The 25,826-nt window shown below is 45.7% G+C and overlaps 2 protein-coding genes across 2 annotated transcripts; both read left to right on the forward strand.

The window, feature by feature from the left end:
- Positions 1–6,085: 6,085 nt before the first annotated feature.
- SPTSSB (serine palmitoyltransferase small subunit B) lies at positions 6,086–6,322 on the forward strand (the record flags this gene model as incomplete). The annotated part of the gene is made up of 1 exon (XM_082288413.1): positions 6,086–6,322. The coding sequence occupies one exon, from the start codon at positions 6,086–6,088 to the stop codon at positions 6,320–6,322; it is 237 nt and encodes a 78-aa protein (XP_082144539.1).
- An 11,272-nt stretch (positions 6,323–17,594) lies between these two features.
- On the forward strand, positions 17,595–25,280 carry NMD3 (NMD3 ribosome export adaptor). Its single transcript, XM_082287906.1, has 15 exons — positions 17,595–17,658; positions 17,763–17,897; positions 18,423–18,519; positions 19,020–19,100; positions 19,325–19,453; positions 19,951–20,041; positions 20,173–20,251; positions 20,550–20,646; positions 20,871–20,988; positions 21,513–21,658; positions 22,213–22,325; positions 22,966–23,038; positions 23,507–23,613; positions 23,912–23,982; positions 24,402–25,280. The coding sequence occupies exons 1-15, from the start codon at positions 17,615–17,617 to the stop codon at positions 24,533–24,535; spliced, it is 1,515 nt and encodes a 504-aa protein (XP_082144032.1). The 5' UTR covers positions 17,595–17,614; the 3' UTR covers positions 24,536–25,280.
- The last annotated feature ends 546 nt before the right edge of the window (positions 25,281–25,826 follow it).

Here is a 25,826-nt window from a genome sequence, read left to right on the forward strand (position 1 = left end):
TTGGGAATGGTTCTGTTCAAAACCATGCTCCTTACACTGAAAATACAGGGAAAGCTTTCCCTGGGATCCAATTTGCCTTTTTCCCCATCTTCCTTGGCAGAGCTGCTCACCCGTTCTGCTCTAAGGTACAAATCCTGTCCCAGGGGAAGGACCCAGAGCCCAAACCATGCCCAGCCCAGGGAAAGCTGCAAAGGAAGGGATCTGTACATAAACTGCAAGGAGCAGCTGGTTATGTAAGGAAACGACTGAGGAAACTTCAGGGGAGGGAGGAACAGGAAAATTGTTGAAAAATTAATTTGGCCTTGGAAGAAAATGGGACAGAGCTGCTCCAGGAATGCTGTTGTTACAGAGAAGCTGCATCTTCTCCTTTCTCTGTGCCTGAGTAAGGATGAGACTGGGCACTGATAAGTCAGCCAGGCTGCAAAGTTAGGGACAGTTGAGTTATTTAGAGCTGTGGCTTTGCTGGGAGCAGCCTCCAGCTGTCAGGGGCAGGAGAGGCATTAAATCAGTCTGAACTTCAACTGCTTTCAACTGCTGTGCTGGTATTGAATGGTCAGAAGCTTCTCTCCAAATGAGATCCCTGTGGGTGCTGCAGATCAGGCTCTGCTTTCCTGAGGGTCAAAAACTTGTGGATGTCATTTAAAAGGACTTTCCACATCGTTTTAGGCCATCATAAACTCCATCTTTGTACTTAACCCAACTGAAGGAGCAAATTCAGCAATCCTCAGGCTGTTCTTCTATCCAGCTGGGGAGGCACACTGTGGCAGGAATCCATGGGCTCCAGAATCCACGTGCTCCAGGCAGAGATGCAGCTGAATCACAGCACCAAACCCCAGTTTGGGAGGCCAGAACTGCTGCAGGAGGAGCACACACATGGATCTGAGCTCAGGTGGAGATGAGGAAGTTGGGTTGGACTTTGTGCAGGTGTGGCCCTGCCACTCGAGGAGGGGTTTGAAGTTACCAGAGGCTACAGGAAGTCTTCCTGGACAGGGAGAGGTCCTGGGCCATGTGTGCATTACGGAACATTTGAAAGAACCAAAATAGCCCCTGTGTGCTCCCAGTGGGGCCAGCAGGAAGGAAGGCGGTGTTAAAGATTAGGAAGATGCTGGAGTTCATTCTCCTGTGTGAGGTAAAGCAGAAACAGGGCTGAAAACACCATTGCTCTTTCTGCCTTACCCCTTCCACTCCTGGAAGATTTTTTTTCCAGCAAACCCCACTGGCGCAGTGAAACCACGTTCACCCACACGCGGAATGGCTGAGTCACACACAGCAGTAAAACTTCCCCAGCTCAGGCCTTCATCCTGCTGCTGCACGGGGCATATGGATGGGATTGACATTTCCTGGAGCTCTATAATGGATGGCCAAGGGTGCTGAGGCACTGATTCAGGGAGCTGAGGGAGGGAAACCAGGATTGCCTCACTCTGCTGTGCACTGCAGAATTCCAGGGATGGTTATTTATGAAAATCTGCAAGTCAAGATGGTTTTTGAGGTGCATCCTTGAGTGCAGTGGGAGCTGTGCTGGGATTATTGCTGCTCTTCTCATTCCCATTCTGCTTGGAATCTCCTCCCTGGGAGAACAAGCTGGAGGGTTCATTTAAAGATCCATGTGGGAGTGCTACAGGAACCTGCTTTCCAGGAGGGGAAGGCAGCTCTCCAGGCTGAGCTGCTGCTCCATGGCCATGCTCTGTGTGGGATCAGAGCCACAGGGATGCACCAGAGGAACAGGCTGAGGTGGAGTTCCCAGGAAATGCCAGGATTTGGATTCCCTGCACCAACTGCTGCCTCATCTCAATTTCTGCCCAACTGCTGATCCACTGCATTTCATTCCTTGTGCACAGTGCTTGGTGCTCACTGAATAAAACATGAAAGGAAATGCCTGATGAGCTGGGAATGGGAATGGGAATCCCTTCCTGGTTCTGTTTGCACTTGGCCTGCGTGAAACCACTGGGCTCATCCCAGAATTATGCCAGCATTAGGAGGGACAAGATTGGTGCCCTGGATAAGTCAGGATATTCAGCAGAACAAACCCATTTAACACAGTGAAGTTACAAATAAGAACAGCTCCACATAAATAACCTGCAGACAGGGTTTCTATTTCAATCCCAAGGGGGTGATTACCCATTTAGCTTTTAACATCCCAAATTATTTACAGATCAGACAACTTTAAATGAATTCTGGCACTTTGCCTGGTTGCACCTGCCCACATGTGGCTGCTCAGGGGTGGTGGGACTGAGACCCCCTCAGGGGCTCGTGGGAGGAAGTTATTTAAGCTCCAGCACAAGAGGATTCCCTCAGGATGCTGCAAACCCCACCCACTCTTGCTGCGGGGCTATCTCAGCCATTATTCAGCAAAGGGCCAATTTTTAGCCAATTAAATATTTGCATTTTGGGGATGGATTGTTTGTTTGCTGCTTTTATTTCTTACCCCGTCCCTCCTTTACATTTAAAGCACCTGTTGAATGATCATGAGGCCATTTCCAGCTCCAGGCTTTGTTTTTCCCCTCCAGACAAACTTTTCCCAAATACATGTTGGAAATCCTTTTTCCCTGTATGTGTAACTCGAGCAACCCTTCCTGCTGAGGGCATAAGGTGTTTTTCAAGCATTCTTTGGAAACCAGTCTCTCCCAGTTCCCCTGCAAGAATGTTTCTTCCCACAGGAATTTCCCAGCAGGAGCTGTCCGGCCACGGGTCAGAGTTGCAGACTGATAATGGGAACAAAATTCTCCAAATCCCAGCTGCTCAGAGCAGGAATTACAGAGTAAAGGACCTAACACTGACATCTTCCAGCTCCCAGCTAGCTCTGACCCCAGAAAATAAGGTCATTATTAAAGAAATTTGGGAGATTAGGCATGCTCTGAAATGAAACCTTGATATTTGGATGCTGGTTTATCTTTTGAGCTGCCCTAATCAGAGACATGTGTCAACAAGCAAGAAAATCAGGCAGCCACTTAAAACAGTAAAAGCTGCTTTACAGGTTTCTCTTCTTGCATTTTTTTTCCCCTTGGAAGTGGAATTGCTGAAAATAATCTGAATATTGCTTAATAGGAGCTGAATTCTCTTCATTTCCCTCATAGCTGGCTGTAACAGTCCCGTGGCCTCTGAACAGGAGGGCATTTTCCCCACACCACTGAATATTTAAATTAAAAAATTTGTAGACAAATGAATGTTGAGTTAAAATTGCATAAGAACAAATTATCTCCTGCTCTGGAGTAGTGGGAACTGAGGAGTAACTCAGGGCCCTTTCAACTCGGAGTGCCAGCAGCGATCGAATAAAACACAGTAATGGAAGTGAAGCCTCTCTAGGACCAATCCTGCTTAAAATACAGATTTTTAGCCTCCAAAGTTTGTGTAGTGATCTGCTATTCCCTTTGATTGCTGCTACAGTTCATTGGGGTGGTAAAGCTGCCACAGACCTCTGGAGCTGTGAGGTTTGGGGCTATTCCTTACTCCTCACACCGGGCCCAAATGCAAATTGTCCCTTCCCCAAGGGCTCTGTGTCACAGTGACCCGGGGGAGCCTTGTCTCTCACTGCCTCAGCAGCTGCTTTAAAATGGCTTTTCTGCCCTTCCCCTCCTGTGTTTTCCTTTATAAATTATGCAGCTGGAGTTGCGTTATCCCTCCCAGCTCCCTGCTAACGGAGGCAGTCTCTGGCTGGATGAAAAGCAGGGGAAGTGTGTCAGTGGTGAGGGCACAGACTGTAATTTGCTGTTTGCCTTTTACTTATCCCAGCCTCCATCATTCATTAGGAGACCACAGAGCATCAAGGCAGCTCGTGTTCCTCCTGGTGTTCCAGAGTGTCTGAGTGCCTGGGGATGGAATTACTGCCTTGCACTGGGAGCTGGGAGAATGAAAGCAACCCAGGCTGTCCTGGAGCTGCATGGAAATGCAATCCCCAGGCTGGGAAAAGGGCTTTGGTTAAACCCAAAGGGCTGCTCATCATTTTAACTACCTCATCCTTTATTCATGTGTCCCTCCAAGTGCTGGTGGTGGGGCTGCAGCCTGGAATATCAGTAAAATAAGCCTTGGGAATGTTTTTCCTGCCTTTGGCTGCTCTTTACACCAGCTGTGGATGGAGATGCACAAGAGTCTGTGTACCTCTGCTCACTCAGAGCCTTAAACACCCCCAGCAGTGCTCCAGCCTTGCACCTTTTCCATGCAGGGGTCAGGATTAGCAGGGATTAACCCACGGAAGGGATGAGTTTAACCAGCACAGCCCTAACCCCAGTGTATATCCCATAACCCTGGAGAGTGTGAGAGGGCCCTTTTCCTTTTCCTTTTCCTTTTCCTTTTCCTTTCCCTTCTCCTTCTCCTTCTCCTTCTCCTTCTCCTTCTCCTTCTCCTTCTCCTTCTCCTTCTCCTTCTCCTTCTCCTTCTCCTTCTCCTTCTCCTCCTCCTCCTCCTTCTCCTTCCCACTGTACAGGAAAGGGCTTCACCTCCTCAGTGGGAAATGCTGCTCTTTTTGCAGAAAGTCTAAACAGAGTCACTTTTGGCTCTCAGGGAGTCCCAGTTTGCCAGCTGGGCCACTTCTGTTGAAGGCTTTGCAGTATTTACAAGGCTTTAAAGCCTCTCTCTGGAGTTCTGCCTTAAAATAAATGATCTGAAAGGGTTCAGCTTCCATTCATGCCAGGCCAGAGAGCAGCAGTGCCTTTCTCCCCAGCCTGAACCCCTGCAAGGAAAGTTGGTCACAGAGACAGCCACTGCTGGATTTAAAATGTTCATCTGTCCCCCAGAGAATTGTAGGAACTTTCTTGGTCTAGGAAATATGGGGAGATAGAAGTGAAGGAAATGCTTAGGGAGAATTAGGGGGAAAACTTGCCTTCCCTTTGGTAAATCCCCACGTCCCTCCAGAACAGAGCAGGAAACCACTGAATATTGTCACCTTTCTGACCAATATCAGTGGCCCATCGTTATGTTAATCCCAGGCTGTAAATTTCCCAGTGCTACTTTAGGATTTGTTGCTTTGAGGGACAGCAAAGTTCTGTTGGCCCAAACTCACTACGAACACCAGACTGGAGGGATGGGATATGTCCAAGCCTCTTTGTTCCTGGCATTTTAGGCAGCACAAGTGTAGAACAAAATGGGACATTGGAAGGTTTTCCAGCAGGGAAATCTGTTGTATTCCCTGTGGACTGATCTGCTTGAATGCCCTTAAACCCCAAAATAAAGGAATCCTTCTGTAAAGCCTTGTACAGTTTCTTATTGTTCAGTTTTCTCTAAATAGATGTTTTTAGCCTGCATTTAAAGATTGTTTAAAACACCAAAAAGCAATTTTACCAATGAACAGTGGAAGCAAACCCTATTTCCTCGTTAATTCTTGCTCAGCCATTCTCCTTTCCAAGTGGAGCCGGGAACAATGAATGCATAAAGGTATTATCCAAGTGGAACATCTTCTCTAGACTTGTAGTTTCCATTAAATGCTCTTTTAATCTGTAACGTTTTTCATTTCTTTGGAATGAGCTGAAAAAAATCCTTCTGCAATCAGAGATTACTTTTTTCTCCCTCTCTCTTTCCTAACTTGTCTTTCCTTTACTCCCAGCAACTGCAGAACAATGAAAATGGTTATCAAAAGTAAGCAGAGGAGTTGTTACAGAGCAGTTGTTTAATCTCATCTTTATTCCAGGGCATACATGGAATTTATGGAACATTTATGGAAGCTGGCCCAAAGTCTTTCCTTTTAAATGCCTGTTTCTCTGATTTCCACAGGGAATGAATAGGAAAACATACTCACAATGTGGCAGTTGATAGAATCACAGGAAGGTTTGGGTTGGAAGGGAGTTTAATTATCCAGTTCCACCCCTGCCATGGGCTGGGACATCTTCCACTATCCCAGGTTGCTCCAAGCTGGCCTTGGACACTTCCAGGGATGGAGCAGCCACAGCTTTTCTGGGAACTGGGAATGCCCAGCTCATGCAGCTCCAGTAACCAAGCAGCAGCTGCAGAACTCAACACTTTCCTTCGCTCCAGGGAGCTGGTTGGCACTGATGCCTTGGAAAATGAGTTTGTATAGTGGTTCCATGGGATATCCCAGCTGTAATCCCGACTTCCCTGTCATTCCAGGTCTCCTCCAACCCCCGTGGAGCTGAAGATGGACGTGAAGAGGGTGAAGGACTACCTCTACTGGCTGTACTACCAGTACCAGCTGGTGACGTGCAGCTACGTGCTGGAGCCCTGGGAGCAGTCCATGTTCCACACCATCACCGTCACCGTGGTGGCCATGGTGGTGTACACAGCCTACGTCTTCGTGCCCATCCACGTCCGCCTGGCCTTGGAATTCTTCTCCCAGATTTTCGGGGCCCAGCCCAAGGGCACCGTGGTGAACTGAGCCGGCCGCAGCAGGGCCCAGCAGCTCTTGCAGCTTTGTGAAATTGTGTTCATGCTGAAGTTTGGCACTTAGGAAAACCCTGCTTGCTTCACCACCGGGGCTGGAGAGCAGAGCGGGGCGCTGAGCACAGCCCCTCTTCCATAAACACTCTGGGAATGGGACACACCGCCTGGAATGGCACAGGATGCAAGCAGCTCCCGCTTCCAGCACCTCATTGAACCACTCTGGCAGAGACTGTTCTGGGGGCTCATCACACACCAAGTTCTATCGACACGGTCCAGTGGCCATGTTAGGGGATATTAAAAAATGAGGATATCCAGCAGGATTTGAGTGTTCATATCTGGCTGGTTACTGACTTCCAGGCTTTAATGGATGGGAGAGGAAACTGGAACAGAAAGCAACAGGAGGATGAACTTCAGTCCAGCTTTTTTCACGCCTAAGTTTCTGCATCTGAGTTCAGATGGTCTAAAATATTTTCTTTTTGAAAAAAATGCTCCACCTCATCTTGCAGTTCAGTGAAGATGACAGGAAGAAGCAGCCCTGCTCTGTCTCAGTGCCCTCCTGCCTGCTCTGCTGAAAATCAAGTTCTTTTCTTGCTGCTCCCACTCACCACGGCAGCAAAGTCAGCACCGGGGGAAGAAGATCCAGAGTGGAAATAATATTTTAATACCTGCAGGGAAGGCTGAGTGCTTCAAGAGATCTCCTTTACAAAGAAGAAATTAGATTTATTACCATTGCCTGTGGGGAGGTTTTGGAACAATGGGAGGTTTGTTTGGTTTTCACTTTACACCTAAATCAAACATGGATGCCAAATCATAAATTACAGCTGCACACTGCACGTCTTTACCAGCTGATGCTCCTGTTAGTAGAAGTGAGAGGTGCAAAATGTAAATAGCTTTCAAATGATGTTTGCACAGTTCTAGATTTACAAAAAAAAAAAAACCTCTTAACTTCTTTCTCAAGCTGCAGTGGGCTCCTGCATGCTTCAAAGCACAAGTTTGTTTGGAAACGAAGACATGTGATGAAGGTTGCACAGATCTGAACATGTGTATGCAGTTTTTTCAGCAAAAAAATAAAGTTTTATTCTTCAGAAATGACCTCTGGCTCCATGACTCAGCTCTTCTGTGCTTTCCAGTCATTCATAAATATTCTGGATGTGTGTGGGCCACGCTGGCACTCTGGCAGATGGATTATATTGTGGTGAAAGTTTCGGGGTGAGGTTTAAGCATCTTTTAAATGAACCCAGGGGTGAACTGAGCCGTTCATCCTCACTGGTGCTCCAGCCCAAGCCATCTCCCATTTCTGGAGGGAGAAAAAAACCTCTGATCTGCTTCAAATTAAGGCATTAACAAATAAATACCTGAGTGTGCTGAGGGCTCAGCTGAGAGGTTTAGGCTCCAACAGGGGCTGTCCTGACAGTTTATCACAGTGGGGAACCTGCAAATATGAGGTGCCAAGCTGTAATCACACTTCGAGTCATGAACAGGGCATCGCAGGAGATGAAAAATGGCTAAACCTGTGACAAATCCTCTGAAAAGGGTCCGTAAAATAGACCAAAAGGTACAATCCCAACACTGGAGGTGAAAAACTATTTACTCGGCCAGCTGGTATAAATTCTATCTCCAAAGATTCTGCTCATCTAGACAGTATGATGGTGTGAATGCCAGGGCACTTCCTCATCAGTCCTGTTTCCATTATTTTTAAATTCCTTAAAAAGTTGGTTTCTTCCCCATGACATCCAACACAACTTTTGGAGTTCAAGGGGAAGCAGGCTTTTACAGGAATGCAAAGGTTGGAGCTCCTATCTCCAGGAGCACACACCCGATGGAATATTGCTCTTTAAACATTTCATTTGGCAAACAGAGCACGGGGAGGGCTTTGTTCAGGATTTCCATTGCCTCCCATGGTGGGATCCATGCAAAGCACTTCTCTTCCTTATTGTGCCTGTTCACTGTGTTAGGCTTTGGGAGGTGCAGGAAGGGGCAGGAAACAGCAGCAGGTGCTTTTGGGGGGGGTCCCTGCAGCCTTAATTGGGTGGAAACTAATTTTTTGTGTGAATTCTTCAGCTTCTTGACTAAATTTTAAAGGTTTTAGACAAGAGGTATTTACTAGGAAGGAAAGAAACAGCTGCAAACAATCTCTTATAAAAACCTTTTGAGATTTCCCCAGCCCTTTTCACTTCTCCTTGCTACCAGAAAAACTGGAATAACTCTCCCTACTTGATATTCCAAATCAGTGGGTTCCAGCAGGAGACTTCAGAGGATTTTTGGCACTCAGCAGGGAACAGAAGCATTTTTTTCCCCAACTAAAAGAGAGAGGAGGTGAGATAACACTTTTGACAGCTTGAGACCACAGCACAGCTTAGGAAACTTCCAGCCCTGAATTCCTTTTCCCTGGGGACAAAACCATTCCTGGACAATGGGAAGAGGTTTCCATGGGGTCACAGCTGCACACTAAGGTGGGAGGGTGGAATTTTGGAGCTCCCAGTAACACCAGTATGCCCAGCACGTGGGTGACAGCTCTGTTGTGAAGGATATGATGTCAGGCTCTTTATAAAACACTCTTTTCTCCTGCTTCATTATTGCTCCATGTTAATTGTAGTTAATTGCTCCACTGTGCTAATTGTGGTGCAGGCTGAGCACAGCAGCTGGAAGTTTTCATACCCAAAAGAAGCCAAATGAACAGAGCAAACAGAACCAATAATCCAGCAGTGAAAACTGGAACAAAAGGAGAACAGATGATCCAATTCCAGCTGCATTGACCCTGAAAGTACAAATGCCCCATAAATTTAAGGGAAGGGAAATGTTGGGGCTCAGCTGGCCAGCACCATACACCTCTTGTTTAAAACTCATTTTCTTAATTTCATCTAATCAGAGCTCGCATTTATCCTGCCATAAAGGTTTCCTGGCCAATTTCATGGATCACCTCCCAAATCCATTACTGAAGGCCACAACACATCCACATGCCCAGACCATGAACCTCCAGAACTTTCCTCCTGAGGCCCCTGCGGCAGCTTTTACCCAAAACTATTAAAAACACTTTCCCAAGGACCTTTCCCTCTGTGCTGTTCCCCAGGGAACACAGGGATCAGGATCACCAGCAGTGCCCCTGCATGTCTGAGTGTTCCATTTACACAGAGTTCCAGGAAAAATTCCTGTGCTTATGAAAGTTTGGAACCTTAAAACAAGTCCATTTTTCTTTTTAAGGTTTTCTCATTGTTGTGATTCAGCCATAATTTAGAATTCTTCATTTGAATGCTCCACTTCTAAATTTAATTCCCTAATTATTTGGACGTTGGGGAAAAAATCCACACAACTACTTAAGCCATGGTAAAAGAAGCCCAGCAGGTGTAGAAGAGTCAGCAGAACCACATGAACAGCAAATTACACTTGTGGAGCACCAGTGAGAGCCAAAATTGGGACAATTCTCACAGATGAATTGCTGCACCCCAGGGCACAGACGTGGACAAGTGGCCACGTGCCAGGCTGAGCACTGAAATTAAAGCAGAAAAGGCTGATTTGCAAATGAAATATTACTGAACGTGGAATAACTTCCTCTTAATCACACAGAATCATCAATATTCAGCACTGCCACAAAAGCAGCGCTGTCCTCTCACCCCTACCCAAATAATTTCAATTATTTTTTCCTCAAACACCAAACAACAGCTGTATCCTGAAATCCTATCACAAACTGAAAAACTGGGAAGTCAGGAGCAAAGCTGGACTCCTCCTGAAGTGCAGATGCTCATCTCCTACAGCTACATCAAACCACCCAAAGCAGCCCTGCTGCAAACTTGTTGCAGTCAATGGAATCAAGGGAGCTGAAATTAGTGAAATGTTCTGGGAAAATAATCCCAGGAAACTGAAAATTCAGTGTTTGTGAGCTGACAGAGGAGGTCTGATGCCTCCTGAGGTGCTCCAGAGGCTGGATCTGAGCTTGTCCCACTACACCACCAGGAAAAGACAAGAGGAAATGGGCTCCTCTTCACTCTGTCCTTACACACAGCAAGGAAAACGCAGCCTGCACTAAACAAAGCCCCTTGGTTCAAAGCATGATCGACTTTGTCCTTCACAGTCCTTCCAATAAGCAATCTTTTGCCTGAATTGGAGGAGCCCAAATCCTGAGAATATCTCCAGGCAACTTCCATGGAAACTCCCTGGCTGGAAGGCTCTGATTCACGGGTGGAGGTAAGAATTAACTCCAAGAATTCCCATTTGTCATCATCCCTGCCTGCCCCACCCTTATTTCAGCAGTTGCTCCATCAGGACTGGTAAGAGCTGATAAACTCTGCTGATCCTGGGGTTTCAGTACAGCCAGGATAACCAAGGCCTCCTTTTTGTTGGATTAAGGAGCTCCAAGCTCAAAACAGGCTATGGAAATTGCTTTCTGTGGCCTAATATAAATTATAGCCCTCCTCAATTGCCAGCACGCATTAGTCTGGGTTTAAAAGTGGAATTAAAACCATGCACACAAACCCTTTGCATCAAAATAAGGATCTCAGTGCTGCAATGTGCTCAGGTAAGAGGAAAAAGTCAGGAACCAGGACAAAGAGGAGAGGGGAAATATCCACACGATGGAAAATAGGGTAAATTTGACAAATCCATACAAACCCCCCCCCCCCCCCAGATTCTGCTTTTCTTACAATGACTGAGCAAAGAGGGAGGAAATGAAGGTAAATTGTGGCAGGGTCAGGAAGAGATCCATTGTCAGCGAGGGTGCTGGTCCCGTTACTTTTCCTGGCAGCTCCTATCTTTGCTTTGTAATCATGGAGTGGATCAGAAATACCTCTTTATTTCAAGGTCATACTCATGGATGAGTTACACTCTGTGAATCTTTAGGAGCTGTAGGTACTAAAAAAATGAACAGGAGGAGAAAGCGCAGGTAAAATGTTCATCATGGAGAATGTGACACGGAACAAGTGAGGCCAGGCTCAGGATAAAGCAGCCCGACACGGAAAGGGTTGGGATGGGATTGCAGCACTGTAATTAAAGATGGGGAGCAGCAGCCTCGCCCATCAGGCTGGCAGAGGAAAGGGCTTCCAGCAGTTCCTTGCGTTTTCCACAGCCACCAGTTGCACAAGAGCGAAGCCTCACTGAGGCACTAATTATCTGCCAAACGCACAGAGATTGAGTGATTTATGAAGGAACAGCTCAAAAAAAGATGCTGCAAACTAACTCAACACATCCAGCTCTGGACACGATGATGCCTTGCTCAGAGAAAGTTTGGGACACGTCTGGTATTTCACTCCAGGTAAATAATACATCCCAAGAAGTTTTCTCCACACACTTTTGGTTTTCCTTTCCAATATTTCTCCCCACGTGAGAATTGAAGGTGAACTCAAGTGGAACCAGACTGGTACTGAGGTGTGGGTACCTCCACCCAGCTGTCTGTGCTGCCTCAGGCTTGCTGTGGAGATGCATCAAAAAATTCCAGTTTGCTGCCTGTGTGCAAACCTTCCACAGCTGGCTACAGGTGCCTCCCTATGCTATCCAATAATCTGAGCTAAGTGGAATCCAAATTTTGGCTAATTTTGGTATCCAAAAGCTCTTCCTTATCACTGATGCATTTTAGTGGCACCAAAATACCTCAGAGCCCCACACCCAGTGCAGTATCATTTTTTAATTTGGAATTGGATATTAGGAGAAATCCTTCCCTGGGAGGGTGGGAGGCCCTGGCACAGGTTGCCCAGAGAAACGGTGGTTGATCCATCCCTGGCAGTGTCCAAGGCCAGGTTGGATGAGGCTTGGAGCACTCTGGGATAGTGGAAGGTGTCCCCATGGCAGGGGGCGGCACTGGGTGATTTTCAAGGTCCCTTCCAACCCAAACCATTCCTCTCCAATCCCCTCCATCCATCCATCCAGGACTCGGGCACTGAAACAGCCCCTTGCAGCAGCCCTGGCTCCATGGCCTCTTTTCCCCAAGAAATCTTCATTGCCAAAGGAGCAATACTGGGATCATCTTTCCTACAAACGCAGATACTCCTAAATAAATAATGAGCTGCAGCACTGGGATCAGCTTGGGAAGCTTCCACTCCCTTGGCCATACAGTGAGTCCTGGTTTTGCAATGCTCTGGCTGAGCAAGACCTGCACAGGCACCTTTTCCCAGGGATGTGTCAGCACTCCGTGTGCCTGTGCCAACAAGGTGGGAACAGTGGGAAGAGAGATCCATCCCACGACAATTGTGACATCTCCTCCTGGGAACTTATCTCGCTGAATAATTGTAAAATGCAAGCGCCATCAGAGAGGACTGGAGCAAGCAAAATAAAACAGTGAATAATTAAGAAGAAGGAGTTAATTGTCATTTCATTTAGTAAATTCCATTTATTTCAGCACATCCTAGGTTACCACTGGGAAGATGCTTAATGCTGCAATGTCCCAGTGGTCTGGTGACTCCCTGGGTGGACAGAGTGTCCCTGTCCTCCTCATCCTCCTCCCACTCCTCCTTTTTCCATGTTTTCCTTCCCTAACTGTTTAAGCAATCTTCATTTGCTGAACTGCATTTTTGGCATTTTCCCTGGTTTTGTCTCCAGCCAGCCAGAGTGAGGCAAGGGAAGTCAGGAAAGTGAAGTCTAGGAAATGTCAACTCTACCCATAATTTCTATGTACAGCTTTTGAACAGGCATAATGTGCAATATTTTTACCTGCATTTTGCTCTTCTCACACTCTCTCATCAGAGAACTCAAAGTGAAAATGTAAATTCTGTGAAAAATACACTCATTTTCCTGATCTCAGAATTACAGAATCACTGAGGCTGGAAAAGATGTCCAAGATCATCAAGTCCAACCTTCAACCCACTAAACCATATCCTGAAGTGCCACATCCAGTGTTGTTTGAACACTCCAGGGATGTGACCCCACCACTACCCTGGGCAGTCCATTCCAAAGCTCAACCACTCCTTCAGTGAAGGAATTCTTCCCAATATCCATCTGAACCTCTCCTGATGTCCACACTCAACGCTGGTGTGGACCCTCTCCCAGCAGCTCCCAGCTCACCCCACCCTCTCACCAGGATTCCTTTAATGGGACGAGATGTTTTATCTGGGACACGGAAGATTACCAAAGGCAAGAGGAAAGCAAACAGCTCCTGTACAATCATCCTCAGATCCTTCTCGTGTTCTGATGAGCAAATATTTACCTTTTTAAAACAATTATTTCTTAGTCTGAGGTTCAGGCCTAGTGCAGCCTGGTAACAAACACATCAGGACTAAAACAACACCTCCTGGCTCCTGTCCATGCTTTTACTTAAAGTGAAACCTTTGCCATGGCTGTCCGTGGTTATCAAGGAAGATTAGGCTGTGATGTTTGAGTTATCACAGGAGGATTTTCCCTTGCAATACCCACAAGGTCCAATTTCATAGAATCCCAGAATGGTTTGGGTTGGAAGGGAAATTAAGTCCCATCCCATCCTACCCCTGCCATGGGCAGGGACACCTCCCACTATCCCAGGCTGCTCCAAGCCCCATCCAACCTGGCCTTGGGCACTTCCAGGGATCCAGGGGCAGCCACAACTTCTCTGGGCACCCTGTGCCAGGGCCTCACAGGGAACAATTTCTCCCTCACATCTAATCTAAATCTAATGTCGTTAATCTGGGATGTCTCCTTGTTTGAGCAGCTCAATATGGTTTGTGTTATTTTGGTTTATAAAGGCTACTAAGAACAATTCTGCTGTTTGTAAGCCCGTGACAGCAGTGGTTTTTAAAAGGTTCCAGGGATTTAGGAAGCAGAGGATGCCCTTCAGTGCCAAACTGCCGCGTGCATCCACTGTTCCCCTGAGTGCACAAACCCAGCAGCTCTGCCCCTGGCACACTGAGCATCCAGCTATTCCCAGCTGCTTCAGCAGGGCTGGGAATTATCCCCCTCTGCTGACACAGGGCAGCACTTCCAGAGGTATCCCTGCACTGCATCCAACATGTTTTACGTGCAAGTTTCACGCACACATGAAAAGGAAGCCAACCCACAGGTATTTGTGCTGTGACAACGCTCATTAAAGCTGCTGATGCAACACAGTTTCATCTCCATCAGCTGAAAGTGGAATGTCACAATATCCTGATCCCCGTCACAAAGCTATTTTAAAGGAGTTGTTCCAGCTTCCCTTGTTCCTGCCTCTGAAGCTCAGCAGTGATAATGCTCGTGGCTCACACTACAAATTGGATTGCTAATTGGATTCCTCACTAGAACTGAAGAAATAGGCAAGAACTGGAAAATAATTGGAACATTATCCCAGTAAATTTAGTGCAGGTGAACTCATGGCGAGCAGCCCCTGGAAGTACCATGTCCCAGTGGAATCAGGGCATGTGTTCCTCCCATTCAGACACAGAGGACAAGCTGAAGCAGCAGCCGAGGCACGGCTCTGTGTGTGCTGCCTTGCTGAAATTATCAGTTTGCAACTTCCCAGCTGCCATGCATGAAAAGCAAGGAGAGCCCTGCTTTCTCAAAGGAATAGACCACTTGGGGATGTCTGGTTACAACCAAACTGGGAGCTAGATCCTGGAATAAATCTGGCAGTTGCCACCCCACACACAGGCCAGGCACAATCTGTTCTGCCCAAGAATGTCTCTGGTGGCGCTGGGAGCTGCTGCCTCCACCTTGGAGCCTACAACAGCTCCCTTTAAAAGCCCTGCTTTTAATTCCCCTCTCTGAATGCCGGTGACTCTTCTGTTGTCTGAATGGAAACTGCTCCGTTCCTCCAAACCATGACTTGGTGCAATAGGAAGAGGAGCAAAATTGTCAGGAATGTGTGAACGCTGAGGACCTCAGCAGCTGAAAATACAGACTGGGTGGCACCAGGATCCTCCTAAAAACTAAACTGGGCACCAGTAAAGATCATAAAGGTGTTTTATTGTTATTGCATAGCCCTTCCCCTGCTTCCATCCAGATGCTGTTGCTAAAATCCTACAGTTAAACAAGGGTATTTTTACTGATTGTGCCTTGGAGCTGCTGCACACACTGCTCTGAATCCCAAATTTATTTGAGAGGAAATAGTAAAAAAAAAGTGTAGAACACTGTGTTTGGTCCTGTTCTTAAATTCCTGGGAGTTTTATACTGAAATGAGCACAGGTAATGAAAACAGCAGCCCAGAACAAACCCTCTTTGGGAAGGTCACAGCAGCTCCAACTGGAGGAGAAGTCCCAGGAGCTCCTCGAGCAGCTGCGGCACCTCCTTTCCTGGATCCAGTTTATGTGAGGGAATAGTGACCTCAGGTGTCTGTTAAATTAATCACAGGAATCTTTCCCATTTTATTGTTCTAATGGACATTCCTACTGGAAATGAAACTAGTGGGAGCTGTCACCACTGGTAAACACTCTCCTGGTGTTTCTAGCCTTGGCACTTGAGCTTTCCCAAAAACACCTACAGGTACTTTCTTGAGGGCCCAGCCACCTGCAAACAAGCCTGAGAGCAAATCAATATTGAAACCTGGTTTTAAATAGTGTTAACTTTTTTTAATTTAACCTATATTTAAATGATGTGCTTGCTGTCCTTTCCTATCACTCAGATCCTTTAAAAGCTGTGAAAGAATATGGCAGTAGAGGCAGAAAACTCCTATATAAAATCCTTATAACATTTAATACTGAAAAACACATAAGAAATCAGTGCAAACTGATATGTCTCACTAGGGGTGAGATTCAGGCTGCTTTGCTTTTTACCTTGTTTATTTTGTGCAAAGATATAAATTTCTTTACATCTTTGCACAATTTAACACACAAATTTTCCACGAAGCCAGAGGACAACCAGAGCCTGCAGAGGAAATACAGAGTACCTTGGTGACTACAAAGAACCCAGTTCTGATATTAACTGAGGCTGTGCCTTGAGCTGAGGTGGGGTTTGATGTATTTGCACCAAAATTAGGTGGAAACACCTGCAGTTGAAAATAAATCCGCACTGGAAACTTTTCAAGCATTATCAGGAATTCTCCTCCCAGTGACTTCAAAGATGTGGCTTCCATAAAGGACAGGCTTTGTCCTACCCCTCTCCCAACGCCAGACTCTCCAAATGCCAGCCTGGAAGTGTTTTATTTCCTAAATCAAAGAAATCAAAGATAGAGTGATTCATCAGGGCTTGAAGTAAAAAATATATAACATCCACTCTGTAGCAGAGGTTCTGAAACAAAACTGCAGTGCAGGGAAACTCAATTTTTTAAATTTTGCATTTTCCTTTCATTGTTTTTAATAATGTGGTCCACAGTGAGTCTCCAGAGAGGTCTGCAAAGAAACTTAATTTCAAAGGAGCAGAAGTGAGGAACAGTGTGTGAACACAAGCAGCCCACCAAAGAAAAATGTGCCAAAGAATTAAAAACATGGCAGACAGCTTGACAGGCTGTGATTTTCAGTCCCTGAGTGAAAGAACTTTTCCTTTCCATCGGGATGCTACCACATTAAAAAGGGCCACACAGCGTGTTGATGCAATTCAGCTTTATTTTTCTCCAGCATAACCTGCAGGAAGCAAATGCTGATCCACAAACAAATCTCGCTATCACAGAATCACCGAATCACACAATGGTTTGGGTTGGAAACGACGTTAAAGGTCATTTAATTCTGACCCCTACCACGGCGGTTCCTCTCTTCCAAAGGGCGGTTATGATACATCACAAATGGAATATAAACCGAACGGGTTGTACCAGCTCCTCCTTGCAAATCAAAGTATCATTTAATTCTTAATTAATGAATTGTAACAGCGTAGGTCCCTCACGATTTCCGCCCGCCTCTCCACGGCCCCCTCACGGCCCTTTCCGGGCCCCCTCACGGCTCCCCCATGGCTCCCTCACGGTTCCCCCATGGCTCCCTAACGGTTCCCCCATGGCTCCCTCACGGTTCCCGCCCGCTTCTCCATGGCGGCTCCACCACGGCTCCCTCACGGTTCCCGCCCGCTTCTCCATGGCGGCTCCACCACGGCTCCCTCACGGTTCCCGCCCGCTTCTCCATGGCGGCTCCACCACGGCTCCCTCACGGTTCCCGCCCGCTTCTCCATGGCGGCTCCACCACGGCCCCCTCACGGTTCCTCCATGGCTCCCTCACAGCTCCCGCCCGCCTCTCCATGGCCCCCTAACAGCCCTTTCCCCGTTCCCTCACAGTTCCCCCACGATCCCCTCAGGGCTCCCTCACCGCTTCCCCCGCCTCTCCACGGCCCCTCACGACGCTTTCGGGGCTCGCTCACAATCCCCCCACAACCCCCTCACGCTCCGCGCCTGCCTCTCCGCGTCCCCCTCGCTCCGCCTTCCCACGGGCCGGACCGAGCTCGGCCCCGCCGTCTCCTCCCCTTCCTCTGGCGGCCGGAAAGCGCGGCGTGTTCCGCAGCCATGGAGTACCTGCCGGCTCCGGCGGCCCCGGCGCAGGGACACATGTGAGCGGTGGCGGCGGGACGGGGGTCCCCGAGGGCGGCGGGGCTTGGGGTGGCTGTGACCGTGACCGTGACTCACTGTGCTTCCCTCTGTCCCTGTGCCCCAGCTTGTGCTGCCAGTGCGGCGTCCCCATCCCGCCCAACCCGGCCAACATGTGCGTGGGCTGCCTGCGGGCCCAGGTGGACATCACTGAGGGCATCCCCAAGCAGGGCACGGTGCACTTCTGCAAGCAGTGCGAGAGGTGAGGGGCCGCGAAATTGCTTGGGATGGCAGCAAAATGCTCTTGGAATGCAGCAGGCTCAGGGTTTAGGGGGGCAAAAGCGCACAAGTCTGGTGAAGAGCTGGGAAAGGGGCTTAGCCTGGAGCAAAGGAGGCTCGGGGGGAACCTTGTGGCTCTGCACAACTCCCTGACAGGAGGGGACAGCCGGGGAAGGGTTAGTTTGGATATTGGGAAAACTTCTTCATGGAGAGGGTTGTCCAGCCCTGGCACAGCTGCTCAGGGCACTGGTGAAGTCCCCATCCCTGGAGGGATTTAAAAGCCCTGGGGATATGGCATTTGGGGATGTGGTTTAGTGGTGGCCTTGGCAGTGCTGGGGGAATGAACTCAGTCATCTTAGACGCTTTTCCATGATTTTCTATAATTCTAAAAGTTGTAGCTGCACTGCTGTTATTAAACTGAAATCTTGGGAAATAGCTGCTCATCTTCCGAGTAATTTAAGATGCTGAAGCATCTTCCACGTGCTGTAAAATGCTCCCTGTATCCCAGGTATCTCCAGCCTCCAGGAACCTGGATCCAGTGTGCTTTGGAATCGAGAGAGCTCCTGGCTTTGTGTCTGAAGAAAATCAAAGCTTCCCTGAGCAAGGTGAGAAGCTGACCCTGTCAGGATTTCACAGCATGCTCACAATTGTTACTGTAGCGATGGGAGCTGAGCAGAATGAACTGAGGGAAGCTGATGTGTTTTTAATGCACTTTAATTTTAGAATTTTCTTTTTGCACGTTTTAGGAATTATTTATGCAGTATTTGTTCTCACTGATTTATGATGGTATGGAAAAGGGTTGCAGAGGTCTATATACAGACTAAATCAAATTCACATGTTTGAGTTGAATAAAGCATTGCTTAGGTTCAGAATGTTATTAGAGGAAAAGACCTGAGATTGTTCACCTTCATTTTGCATCAATTAACCTCCATGTTCTAACTAAGCATTATTAATTGGATTTGGGATATTAATACATATATTTTTAATTAGGATTATTCACTTCTTCACTTGCTTACTGAACCATAAGTTTGTGGACTGAATCATAAGTTTCTGTTTGTGGAGTTAGAGCTGGGTTTGCTGAGCTCTTGTCTTTTCCCACGGGCAGGTCCGGCTGATTGATGCAGGATTCATTTGGACAGAACCACATTCCAAGAGGCTCAAGCTCAAATTGACTGTTCAGAAAGAGGTAACTGGAGCACAACATTCTCCCTGTGGCTTTTAAAAATCTTTCATGGCAAACAACAACAGGATTTTAAAATTATTCTTATTATTATTAGATTTCATCCTGCCTCAGTTGTGTCATGAAAGTGCCATTCATCAGAATGAAGAAAATTCTTGTCTGTTCCAGTAAAGCTGGGAAGAGCCTGCTGTTATTTGTGACCCAAATCTAGCTGAAACCTTTGTTTGCAGGTGATAAATGGGGCAGTTCTGCAGCAGGTGTTTGTGGTGGAATACGTTGTTCAGTCTCAGATGTGTGAAGACTGTCACAGGATTGAAGCCAAGGATTTCTGGAAAGCTGTGGTGCAAGTCAGGCAAAAGGTAGAGGCAAACTGAATTTTTATTTGAACAAGCAGGCAAAGAATTGGGTGATTTTTCTGGATTTCTCAGACAAAAATGTACTCACACTTTGCCACAGGGATATGTTTGTGTTCAAGAGTGTTGGGATTTTTTTCTTACTCAGTTTAGGAAAACTTTCTGCTGTCCAGTATTAACATTCTTTAAAATGATTCTGGCAGGAGGATCTTGTGTGGATAACTAAATACCCTCCTGTATTTTAAGGTAGTTTGGAAACAGTGAGACAAATATTTAAATCTTCTTTAAAGGAAATAGATCTCTCTAGCAACCAGTTACACAAAAATGAGAAATGGAAGCTTTAAATAAGTTGGTATAAGTAGAGCACTGTGAAATCTTTTTGTTTACTTGGGTGCTCCTTCTCCAGATGATCTCTTCATCTAAATGGTTATTCTTCAGAGATCCTGCTTTGCACTTGATGGTTCTTAAATAACCTTGATGCTTTTGTGTTTGTTTGGCTTTAGACTGTGCACAAGAAGACTTTTTACTATTTGGAGCAGCTGATTTTAAAGCACAGGCTCCATCAAAACACACTAAGGATCAAAGAAATCCATGGTGAGTGGGTGCCTTTGTTGGTCTGGAGGCAGAATAACCTGGATTTATTTAGCTGTGTAGAGAAAAGCTTGTGAATTATGTTTGATAAAAACCCACAGTGCTGGAAATGGATTTGTTTCCTTTCTTTTCAGATGGCCTGGATTTTTATTACTCTTCTAAGCAACATGCCCAGAAGATGGTGGACTTCCTTCAGTGTACAGTTCCATCCAGGTACAGCACTCCTGTTTATTGCCTTGAGTACTCAGAAGATTTGGGGAAATGTCTTTTATCCTTCATTTTTAACTAATTTTGTAAGTGAAAATGTAAGGAACCTGTGTTTTAGTCAAAACAGACAAAATCCCTTCTACAAAAATCCCATGTTTTCCTTGTAGCCATGGTAAAATTTACCTCTATTACCACGATTTCCTTAATATTTGCATTTGTAACAGACACACTTTGTTCCAAGGATCTCCTGTTTCAACTGATGTCCCTCTTGTTTCCTGAGAACTCTTATTTTCTTGTTTTACAGATCCAAATCATCCCAACGTTTGATCTCCCACGATATTCACAGTAATGTCTACAACTACAAAAGCACTTTCTCTGTGGAAATTGTTCCCATATGCAAGGTAGCTTCCCTGTACTTCATCTGCAGGGTGTTGTGGGAAGTGGGAAGAGTTGGGATTTGGAGATGGAGGCCAGGTTGTGGGGTTTGGGGGGTGGGGAGGGAAATGCAGGAGTTACTGGGGCTACAAAAATAAAAATACAAAGTTTAAAATTTTCTAAACTTTTCTAAAGACTTGGTTGAAAATTCTTGAAATAGGAATGCAAATTATTTTGTGTTGGTTTGCAGGACAACGTTGTGTGTCTGTCACCAAAGCTGGCACAGAGTCTGGGGAACATGAGCCAGATCTGTGTGTGCATCAGAGTGACCAGCACCATCCACCTCATCGACCCCAGAACTCTGCAGAGTAAGTCTGAGCTTCTTCTCAGCACCTGATCGTTCTGCTGGCACAATTATTGTTTGTTTGTTTCCACAAAATCTTGGATTTTTCGACCTTAATGTTGTTTAATGTACTGTACAGTTTAATGGTGAACTAAGACATAATTCTCCAAGCTTGATTTCCATAGGATCCCAGGCAAAGCAGGCAGGCTCAGTGTTGAGTTCCTGGATGTTTCCTGTCTCTGCTAAACATTTACATGTGTCATGTTTATTCCTCTAAAATTAGATGGCTTCTGGATTAAGTTTTTAGCCACTTCCAGAAGTTCTGTGCTGGTGTGTGTGCACTGGTGAGCTCGGCCAGCAGAATCCCTCTAAAAGGATGGACCCAGGGAATAATTCCTTTGAGTAAAGGCTGTCACAGATCTGCTGCTCTTATGGGTCGTGTCCTAAAAAATTGTGATGCAGTGATGAACAAAATGTGTCTGGCAGTTGCCTTTATTTTGGTTAATGGGGTTTTTTTCCTAAGGAATTCTCTCCCTGATCGCTTTCCAGTTGCTGAAATTGATGGAAACACCTACTGGCGTCACCCCTTCAACAGCCTGTTCCACCCCAAGCAGCTGGAGGAATTCATCATCATGGATATCAACAGGGTCCACGAGAAGAAAAAAGGTGCTGGGGCAGGGGCTCGATCAAACAAGGTGAGAATTTCTCTGTTTAATTCATATTTTGGGCCTCTGCTCAGCCGAATTCATGATCTGGATCTGCCTGGCACAGTCAGACTGGGCTGTTCTGGATCTTGCCACTGGAAAAAGCTTTTCTTGGGACCCTGTGGACCATTTGGTTTGGAAATGGCACAGGCAGGATGTGAATTCCACTTCCAGAAATTCTTCTTGAAGAGTTTAAACTCTGCTTGTTACTGGTTATTGAAATGTTTGATGTTAACTTTGCAGCTCTATTTGCTGAATTGGTTTTGTTGAAGTATAGAAGCATTGCTTTTTAATCAGAATTAATAAATCTTCTCAGTTAAAAGCTACAATAGGCATCTAGTCACAGAAACAGCCTTTGGAAATTCCTGGGAGTTGGCATTTTCCTTTCCTTCCTTCTGTAAAGATGAGAAATGAGGAGTAGCAAGGAATACATTGGATATTTGATGCAGCAACAGAAGTGTAATGACAAGTGGAGTTTAAATCAGTGCAGGTGTTGGGGTTAAGCTGGGTTTGGTTAAGGAATGTTTTTTTTTCCATTCCCAAAGCACACTCTGGCTGAAGCCTGGGTCAGGAAAACCTCGGAGCTGGACACGGATCACCAATACTTCTGCTGTACTCACCTGGGGCACATCCTGAATCCTGGGGACCTGGTCTTGGGGTCTGTTCTTCTTTTCTGGAACTCTGTTAAATGATTATTTAATGACTGAATTCATGTGTTATCAAGAAAGTGTTGAACTGTTCTGATTTCAAAATGAAAGCAGCAAAAGGGGTGGAATCATCCTGGGCCTAGTCCAGGAAATCTCTTTTCTAGCAGGAGTTTTCATGTGAAAATTGTGAGAAATAAGAGAGCCAAGGCATTGCCTTCAGGGTGCAGCTTGGAATCACAATTTAGGGACAAATAGATGGGAAGGATTTTTAAAATACCAATTAATTATTTGTTTGCTAATGAATATCATACACAGTGAAAACAAATGTGAAGTTTTTGTAAGATTAGGTAAATTAGGTGATGCCTAAAAAGGCTTAAACGTGAACGCTGTGAGCCCAGCAGAACCTCAGTGGATGTTGCAATTTGGATTCCAGAGGTTGGGAAGTGCCAACAGAACAGGATTTGGGAACAGCAGCTGCTCAGACTTATGAAAGCTGCACATTCATGTGGATTTTTATTTGTTTGCCTTCATCTGGAAATATTTATCTTCCTTAGGAGCTGCACCTTGCTCTGTGCTGCCCTTTAATACAAACATGATACACTGAGGTAATTTTTTTCATAAAGCAGAATAAAACCCCTGTTTTTATTTTAGGTTCGACTTGGCCAACTGCAACTTAAATGATGAATTTGCCAACAAGATGAATCCCCAACATATTCCTGATGTGGTAAGAAAATCCCTTTCTCTGTACAGAGTTCTCTCCATTACCCAGGGCTAGGAGGGAATATGATTTTATAATGAGCAGTATCTGAAGGAAGAGAGGATATCAACAGTGACATTTGAGGATCATCTGATTTTTAAGGATTATTTTCTTAAATATTTGAGTGATGATTACATAATACATTTATTGTTGGGGTTGTTTTCCAATTACCATGGTGAAATAACACATTTATTGTTGGTTTTGTTCCAATTACCAATCACTGCGTAGTTAAAAACTGTTTTGTAACCCCGGCGTGTGCTTGTCTCTTCAGGAACATTTTCCAAGTGTTTGGAAACATTTTAACTGACAAATTCCTTACAAATTCAATATAACACTGCTGAGTGCCAGTCCAGCTGATTTGAGATGCCCAAGTGTGGATTTGGGTGCTGATTTGGGATTCTGGGAGGTGGAAAAAGGGGCTGCTTTTTCCTGCAGGTGCTGATCAAGAAGAGCTACGACCGCAGCAAGCGGCAGCGCCGCAGGAACTGGAAGCTGAAGGAGCTGGAAAGGGACAGAGAAGCCACGGACACAGATGATGAAAGGTTCAGTATCTGCTGCCCTTTGCAGGGGTTTGTTCAATGACAAAGCTGCTCCAGCAGCAGCAGCTTCTAAATAACCTCCAACTGAGTGGAAAAAAGGAGAAAATTAGAGATAAATGAGCACAGGGAAATTAAACGAGTTGGGAATTAATAGGTGTGGACAAAACAGCAGCAAGAATGAGTTGGAAGTGGGGGAGTGCTCTCAGGTCTGATGGGCTTTGTTTATGTGGTTTTACTTTGTTCCATAAATTTCCATGAATCCAAAGGAAAAGTGAGTAAATACATCCCACATCTTTCACAGACAATACCAGGACTTCCTGGAAGATCTGGAAGAGGATGAGACCATCAGGAAGAATGTCAACATTTACAGAAGTAAGGCCTTTTTAACTCCTTAGTTGGGTGTAATTAAATCATGTGTGAGGGAAGATATTTTCACTGAAATTCTGTATTTGCGTTCTCCAAACTACCCATGCCTGGAGAAAAGCTGTGAAGTATTTCACAGGTCTGTTTCACCTGAGGGGTTTTGTTTCCTTGCCTTTAACATGAAAGAGAAAAAGAACTTTCCTCCTTCACCCAAATCTCTGCTGGATGAAGGATTTGATACAGAATTCACTTTTTTCCATGAGGGGACTGTTGGGTTTTTAGGAGGAATTTTTTGCTTGTTGGTTTTGTGGTTTGTTGGTTGTTTTGGCGTTGTTGGTTTGAATTTTTTCCCCATTTTCCCCTGGGGTTCCTCAGGTGCTTTGGGGTTTGTTTTTCTGTGCTCAGTTGGTTTTTCTGTGTGTTTTTAGATGCAGATATTCCAGTGGAGAGTGACACAGATGATGATGGAGCTCCACGGATCAGCCTGGCTGAAATGCTGGAGGATCTCCACATTTCCCAGGACGCCACTGGAGGGGAGGGAGCAGAAATGCTGACAGAGTAAGGACAGTGCCTTCAATGCAATAAATATTCCCTTGGGGAGGACAAACTCCCCAAACCATCATTAACCATCACAAGGCCAGGAAAAGTGACTTAAGTCCCACTGCACCCCAAAATAATGGCCTGGAATTCATATTTTATGGATGATAGTGCAGAGAATCAGCAATTAAAGTTCAGTTTCTGGTGGAAGCATTGCAATAGGAATTCCACAAGTTCCTCCCATCCCTGAGGGATCTTTCCATGCAATTTCTGCACTGGAGAAAATAAGGAAGGATGTCCAGAGGGAAAGATTTTATTCCAGTTTGCTGGATTTTAGGTAGAGTCCCTACCTACTGTTACAGCTTTAATCTCTTACATGGGGAAGGTTTTCCCCATTTTTTTGGCACAATGGTTTGAAGCCTTTTATGATATTGGTGGATTATTCCATACATTCATATTTTGGGGAAGCTCAACACTGTAATTTCCGTTCCCTTATACACAAAAAAACTTCCCTGGAAAGCTCTTGATCAGAAAGATTGGAAAATGCTGTGGAGTGTGATGAATATTGTACTATATCCCGTGCCTGTATCAGTGGATTAAAAGCACCATGCACAGCAATTAATTAATAAATCAGCTATAAACGATTAAAAACCTGTTCAGATATTTTGATCCATCATTTTTAGTTGACTTTAAAATCAAATTTCAGTCTGCAAGCCCAAAGAGGACAGAATAATAAACTCCCTGTTGGTGGTAGGTGAAGGGGCAATAATAAAGGCTGGGTTTAAACTGTGCTGTTTTGATCAATCCTTTTCCTCCCTGTTTTCCTTCATGGAGTCTCCCAGGAATGTTGGATATTTGCTGTGTTGTCTCATCCTCTTTGTCTCTGGAGATCTCCCTCTTCCTTTCCCCCTTTCCATGCTCTGCTGCCAGCCTGGAAAAGCTTTCATGGATCTTTCAGCAGCAGTTTTGTCTGGGAAGATCTTGTGCTGCTGGGCAAACAAGCCATGAATCCAAGGGTTGCTTGGTTTTGTGGGATTTGTTTGGCTGGAGCAGCTCTCCAGAACCAAAGCTGGGTCTCTTTGTAGGTGCTCAAGTTCCCAGTGTCCCTTTGGGAGCTCAAAGAGGTTTAGGGAGTATCCAGCAAATTTATTATTTGCCAATATTCTCACTGGCACTGGATAATGGATTTAACAAAAGGCATTAATTCTCATGGATAACAGCTGCTACGTGCCCTGCAGCTCTTCCTGAAAATCTCTGACTTGACCCAAAAAAAGATCCTTTTATACAACAGAAATTGTTCAGGATTTTAAGTCAGA

The sequence above is a fragment of the Coloeus monedula genome, assembly GCF_965178545.1.
Source record: "Coloeus monedula genome assembly, chromosome: 10".
Lineage (NCBI taxonomy): Eukaryota > Metazoa > Chordata > Aves > Passeriformes > Corvidae > Coloeus > Coloeus monedula.